This window comes from Belonocnema kinseyi, chromosome 8, assembly GCF_010883055.1.
Source record: "Belonocnema kinseyi isolate 2016_QV_RU_SX_M_011 chromosome 8, B_treatae_v1, whole genome shotgun sequence".
NCBI classification, from domain to species: Eukaryota; Metazoa; Arthropoda; class Insecta; order Hymenoptera; family Cynipidae; genus Belonocnema; species Belonocnema kinseyi.
Genome location: NC_046664.1, coordinates 125910989 through 125918320, shown reverse-complemented (window position 1 = coordinate 125918320; position 7332 = coordinate 125910989). Strand labels below are relative to the sequence as shown.

The 7332-nt window shown below is 34.5% G+C and overlaps 1 protein-coding gene across 3 annotated transcripts in view; it reads right to left on the bottom strand.

Annotated features, from left to right (window-relative positions):
- LOC117177652 (microtubule-associated protein Jupiter) overlaps positions 1-7332 on the bottom strand; it is a 197632-nt gene that overhangs the window by 89798 nt on the left and 100502 nt on the right. For 2 of the 3 annotated variants that reach the window (XM_033368452.1, XM_033368451.1), the window contains exon 2: positions 3758-4140. In XM_033368452.1, coding sequence (XP_033224343.1) covers positions 3758-4140 — 383 coding nt within the window. The remainder of the gene's footprint in view (positions 1-3757; positions 4141-7332) is intronic. The other variant, XM_033368453.1, reaches the window with a different exon arrangement.

Genomic DNA, 7332 nt, shown 5'->3' with positions numbered 1-7332 from the left:
CCCCCCCCCCCGGTCCTCCTCATGAACAAGCGTAAAATTTTGCCATACCCCCCTCCCATCCTAAACTATCCACATGGTATATGGATGGCCCCTAATGACGTTTTTCATGATTAAAGCCAAAACTACGCATCCTATCAAAAAGTGGTTGATAACAAATTTGTAGAACTTTTTCAAATGCACAATTTTTGTGCGTTCATCTTTTACCGTATTTTACATAGTTTGGCCGAAAAATGGAATTTTTTGATTTTTCATTTTTTCTATGCTGTCAAAATTTGAATTTTGGATTTTTCAAGAAAATTCAAAAAGTTCCATGATAATCTTGTAGGGCATTAAAAAAACATGCTTCTTCTCTTCACTTTTTTCATATCGTGCGTTATTTGACTTAAACTGTTCATTTCCGTGTGTTTTTTGGATTTTTGTAAATGCTACAACCGTGGTAATTTTTTTTTTTTTTTTTAAGTAATTAGGATAAATTGTACGACTTTTTAAATACTATGAATAACCGTACAGAGCATTTTTTAATTTTGAAAAAAAAGGTCTCAAAAATATTCAAAATGTGCCCAAATTTTGAATTTTTATCCAAAATGGCTGGTAAACGAACTTGACTTTTAGTTTGGGACACTAAACAAGTGTACCAAAAGCCAATCTAATAGATTGATTTTTTTTTTGTTATCGAGTTCACAGAATGTTGACTTGCTGAATGCAAGAGAAAAAGTTCGATCATGACAAATTATTTAGTTCCGAGAAAATTAAGTTGAAGCTTTAAGGTTAGAACTTCGGGGATTCTAAAATGTGACTTAAAATCGTGTCAAGAATTATCATTTTTATTTTCTTTGGTAACAAGTACCCACAATGTTGAGTTGATGAATATAAAAAATAAAGCTATATGGAAAAAAGTTATTAATTTCTGAGAGTCAATTTCCAATGAGACAGTGTCACAGTCCATCAGACGATTTTTGTTTTATTTATATTTAAATATATGGCTTTTTTATTTCATAAAAAAGTTTTTATTAAAATATAACGTACGTCACAGAGGAGAGATTCTCGCGCGCGTCTACGACCACTCTCGCTGCCTAGAGGAAATAGTGGTGGACGTAGAACATGTATTCTTGGTGGGAATTTCCCCCAGGGAGACGGATCTCTTCCATATTAGCAGAGATGAAATAAAAAACTTACAGGATTATTCATAATATTACAGACTATTCATTGCAACATATAAAATAATTGGTAAAGTCTACAGAAAATGCCTAGAAATCGTTTTATTTAATCTGTAATGAGTAAAAGATAAATTATATCTTAACAAATAAAATACTTTTCAGCAGCAAAATTTCTTCTGAACGAGATGTTTCTTTCATAACAGACTAAAAGATTTAAATTACTTTTCGCGCTTTAATATAGTCACGGTTTTAAAAGCAAAAATGTAATTCAAGGAGATTTCCAAGTTTCAAGGTCACTGGACAGTGGGCACCCTGTAAGGGGACCTAGCGGTGTGTCAGAAATTTGTCACCATTGTTTCGGACATAGTTGACGGAAAGGTGCACACTAAATTTTAAAGATGTTCGTCTCGATTTGAGTGGAATGTTTGCAACATGGGTTTCATTGGTGGATTTTTCATGATTCAAATTTACCGCCAACAAACCACCAATCAAAATCTTCTTATAGCTCTCGCGGAAATTCCACTCAAAACGAGCCGAATTCCTTTATCATTCACGTGCGCGTCTTTCCGCGTAGATTATGTTCGAAAATTTGCAGTGCATTTTTCTTTCCCACGCGCATTGTCGTTTAGTTTCCTTACTGTTACTCCATGGCAGACATGCCCAAGCTGGAGACATTCCCGCCAGCGACACTTGTTTTGCGCTTACCACTATTTCGGCTGGAGAGCGAGAGTGGTGGTAGACGCGTGCTTAACATTCTCCTCACAGACCCAAGCAGCACCGCAGATACGAAATATCTGACAAGGTGCTTGGGGCGACTAATGTTTCAATATCAATTTATAATAGTGACTAGAGTTTTAATTATTTTATTTTAGTATTTTTACATTTTTTTACAATAAATGTAATTAAAAAGAGAATGGTACGAAGTTGTTCTTTTTTGTACAAATGTGCGTTGTTGATTTTAGTATCACCGTGTTTTACATTGTGCGTATGATGTATAGAAATATTGGATGATACTTTTTTCAGTATAACAATTTATTAACATCATGTACAAGGTAGAAGTGTACGTTACAGAAATGAAATATAATTAAAAAATTTGAATCCTATTCCGTATCAATGAATTCAGATATTTTCTACTAAAATTAAATATCATATGTGTTAAATACAATATTCGAAATTCAATTTAAGCCTACTACGTTGATATGCTTAAGTTAAAAAATTTACTTGAAGTCTCTAAGGTTTAAGACTTTAAGCCGGGGTTTGGGTTGACGTTTACAGTTTTCACCGTGCAACTACCTGCGTATCATCAAGATAGTTAATATTTTGAGGCAAGATATTTTTTATACAGCAGTCAGGTGTATTTTACTGTAGGAATGTTGTAAAAAAGTAAGAGTTTTACAGGTGAGTGATGAGAAGAATGTTGAAAGTTTGCAGGCATAAATACTTAACACAATTCTCCTTCGAATTACATTGTTTTAAAACAAATGTAAGCATGCTGAAAGAAAATAATTAAAATTCCAGTAACCATTAGAAATTTATATTGGAAAGTTAGTCGCCCCAAGCACCCTAACAGATATCTCGTATCTGCGGTGCTGCTTTGGTAGTAGAGGATGGCATCTTTGGCACGCGTCTACCACCACTCTCGCTCTCCAGTCGAAATAGTGGTAAGCGCAAAACATGTGTGGCTGGCGGGAATTTCTCCAGCTTGGGCATGTTTGCTCCATGGGATGGAGCACTATAAATATGTATATCGAGACTATAAAAAGGGGATTGTAAGTTCCAAATTAAAAGTGGTTGGGTGGAAATTATTCCTTGAACATTCTTCAAGAGGTGAATATAGTTTAATTTACAAACAGATTATAAAAAGTACTTTTTTTTTCTTTTTTTTAGTACTGATATATGTCCTTAAAGTACACACTTATTTATTTTAAAAGTAATTACAAAATTTATTCTAGAGAACATTTTTGTTTCTCCTAAATTTTAAAAATGGCGTTTTTGTCCTTTGAGAAACGTTCCAATGGAACATTCCAACGGGGCGCATATTTTACACGTTCCAGGAACGTGGGTGAAAAGTTCCAGTGAGACGTACCAAAGGTGCCCTCAGGATGTTCTAAGCACGTTCCTGGAACGTTCTGTGCCATTAGGGTAATAAATTCACATACAATCGATAATAAGTTCAAGTTTAACAAAACCTAATATCAGGAGCAAAGAGTAATTGTATAAGAAGCGCATCTGTAATTACATATTTCAAATTGTCAAACGGATAAAAAACCAATGGATATTAACAATGTTCACTTCTCAAAATTAATCCGCATCATATAGTCGTAATAATACACGCAACATTTATACCGATATAACTTAACTCCTGAACATACAGCCATGCAAAGAGGAGTGCTGCCCACAATGTTTATAATTTTAGGTATAGAAATGTTTCTACATGTCTAGAAGTGGAGTAATTAAAAAGAAGAATGAAGCAACTGCCTAAAATAAATTGCTTTTTACACATGAATGACTAGTTGAACGAAAATCGTTCCTACAATGAAAACCTAAGCATGTACCCATTAATCACGTTAGTCCACATCCAAACATCAATTCGATTTTACCTGTATTATCATTGCTGTGCGAGTTTCCGTTCGAAATACTGCTACTAGAGATGGAGCCATTGCTGCTTGATGTACTTTTGGCGGGAGATATAACCGCCGTACTCTCCTCGTTTAGAGGGATATTGCTGCGCATGTGATTTTTCAAATTTTGGGTAGATGGGGCATCGGGAGGACCGAACAGACGTTTGTATGAATCATTACCGGGCTTACTGGTGACCCTCGGTGTTTCCGGGCCGTTGCTGCTTGGATCATTGCTGGTAGTCTCACTAAAAAATGATGATCCCAGCTGGGATTGGTTATGAGACTTAATCCGACGAGGGCTGGTTTCCTCTGGTCCAGCGCCGAAAATGTCGCTGCTTCCTCCGCCAGGGGGCTTCAATACCCTAAAACAAAAACACATTTTCTTGAAACATAAAACTTTTTAAACACATTTTCTTGAACGTATTTGATTATGATTCGCAAATTGTCTAATTTCGAAAGCTATTATTGTTATCTGACGTAAAGAAGAGAATAGAAAATAGGAAGAGATGGGTCAGAGAGAATCAACTGTTTCTCGCTGACCACTCCACAGTGAGCCAGGATCGTACTTTTGTTGATGAATACACCAAGTCGAAAAACCGAACTCGATTTTCTATACTTCGGGACAAAAAGAAGGGATAGAATTTTATGACATTTTTCGAAAAGGAATCAAAAATTGATTTTTTTCAATTCAGTTTGGATCAATAAATCCAGGCAATAGCGAAGAAGCTGCGAAAATCGTTTTAACATTTTTGAATTCAAAAAATATTTCATTTTTCCAAACAACGTCTGCTGTCGAAACTGCATTCCTTCGCATACCCCTTCACATCCAACGAAGTAAGGTACCAATGAATTCCTCGGGATGTCTACTTTAACACAGGGGTGTCCACATTTGTCCGAATTCATATCCTGCAGAAGAAATAATGAATAACTGCGTGCTCACGCATAAAGCTGTCCACGTGTAACAGCGCGCGGCGCTGCAAGTTCTCACAGGTTTTAGCAGGACTGCGATTGCGTATTACATTGAGCAGCTCAACTCTACAATATTGTTTTAGGAATTTCTTCAATTATTATTAATTTCGGCTAAATCTGTATTGCATACACTAGATTTGTGCAGTATCTGCACTGGATTTGTCCAGTATCTTTTCTGAAATATATATTAAACAATATTTGAATTCATAGAACCATCTTGTTTTTCTCTTGAAATGATACTAGATTATAATAATCCTCGACATGTAATTTTTCTTAGAAACTAAAAGTTGTACGAAGCTTAGTTTCGTGCCGTACACTTCTCAGCCTCATTTCCATTTATTATTACATAAATATTTATTGATGCATTTAATATGACAATATTCACGAAACGTGAGATTTTGGAAGAGATTCTAAATGATGAAGGAAGAGCGACTGGTGTTCAGTAAATCTGAGATAAATTGAATATTGATAGACAAAAAGTAAAAATTGAATACTTGGAGCATTCAAAAGTTTCTCTCTCAACTCTCGTTAGAAAGAGAGAAAATAAATACAATGCCTCTCCACTATGGGGTGGGAACCACCAAAAGTGTCAAAAATTCGAATTCACATAGAATTTGCCTGAAACTTGGTATAAAAGGGATTTTCAGCGTAGTTTATTTCGAATTTGACGTCAAAAAATACAAATTAAAAATGAAATAATTTCCTAGGTCAAATTCGAAATCAGCAACACCAAAAACACCCTGATACCAAGTTTCATAGAATTTGTACAATTTCATATATTTGATAATTTTTGCCGCCATACTGGATTCGCCACTACGAATTTCTAATTTTTGATGTCGAAATCGAAATCAGCGATCTCATAAAACCCCTTAAACCGAATTTCAGAAAAAAAAATGCCAGGTGCTACCCACTCAGAAATTTCAGATTGTTGCGTGGGAAATCTTAACAGAACTCTTGGCGTAACTCTTAGAAATCTCTGAGCAATCTAGCATTCGCGTAGAAATCTGGGAAATCTTTTGCTAAGTATGGGGCATCCTGACACCGACGAAATCACCCTTCGGTTCCTTTCGGATTAATTCGGGTCTAGCCGATTCGACAATTCGTTGAGCGTACAAGGCGTGTATCTTGTATCTGACATCAATCAACAAGATCTGTTTACCGGAACTTGTATCGGAGCTTGCTGTGTTTTCATGTTTTGTTTAACAGTGGCACGTGTTTATTGATTATTTGAAGATAATATATTATACGGTAAGCAACATTACCTTACTTATTTATTTTGATTGTGGAAATAAATGAAACTATAACTATAAACTAGACTTGTATTATTCCTTTTTGTTTTAACGTTACAGTAAAATAAAATTGTAAATAGTACCTTCATATTTAGAATATTCATATTTAAAATATTTAGAATATTACAAAAATAGAAGTAGAAACTTGTAGGAATCGAGGTGGAAATTAAAATGGCTGTATATAAAAAACATAACGAGTTATCATAAAATCTGAATTCTTATCTTGTTCTGATATTAATTTAAAATAGAGTATTCATATAATGCAATTTCAAATTTGGCGAATCTGTCAATGTTATTGGTAACAGGATTAGAATAAACTCTTTATCACTAAACGTATTATAAAATTAAAAATAACCATTTCTGTTAAGTGCAATAGAATTGTAATTAATATTGATGATAAATATTAAATAATGGCAAGCTGAGAAATATTAAAATAAAGTGCCACTTAAACTATATAAAGTCCACGCACTTCCTATAGGATAAAATATAGGAACCAAAGGGTACTTTTTGCACGCTCATAGGGTACTTTTTCGCGAGCAAAGATTCAGAATATATATTCTTAATTTGTTACCGTTTGCGTGCAAAAAAGTACCCTATGAGCGTTAGAAAAAGTACCATTCGCTGCCTATATAGGCATGTGGGGTCTGTATGTAGTATAAGCGACAATTTATTTTAAAAGTTCTCGGTAGAAATTCGTGATTTCTCCCGGTTTAAAAAATATATATACTGCTGTTTCGAAAAGTGCCATTTTTTCACGTATGAGCAATCATAATAAGTAGGATGAGACAAATTTAATGCCTCATAAAGAAAAATGCAAAGATTTTATTATATTATGTTTAAAGGAACATGAAATCATCGAAACAAGTTCAGTTAACAAATATTTGCAAGCTGAACACAACATATTTATACGTAAAGTATTTTAATAGTATAACATTTTATATTATTTTAATCTTATATTTATATTTAGGAATATAACTTATGATCATTAGGGAGAGCCCTATAAATATAAAATCACAGATTCTTACAACTTTAACTAACTTAGACGATCATAGATTCACGTAACTTTTTTTAAATTTGCACAATTTTTCAAGTTTTTTTAAATCAAATTTTAGCATTAGGCAGTCCATATATATTTATAGCACTGATTTTGGGGCTGGCGGTGGGTGGGAACTGACACATTTTAGCCCGCTCCCCTTTTGTTTGTTCACACTTAAGGGCTCGCCTGAGAACCGTAGACCCCGCGCATCTCCTGTTACACCTACCTGCGGCGCGGCGTCAATTCTCGGAAGAGCTCTT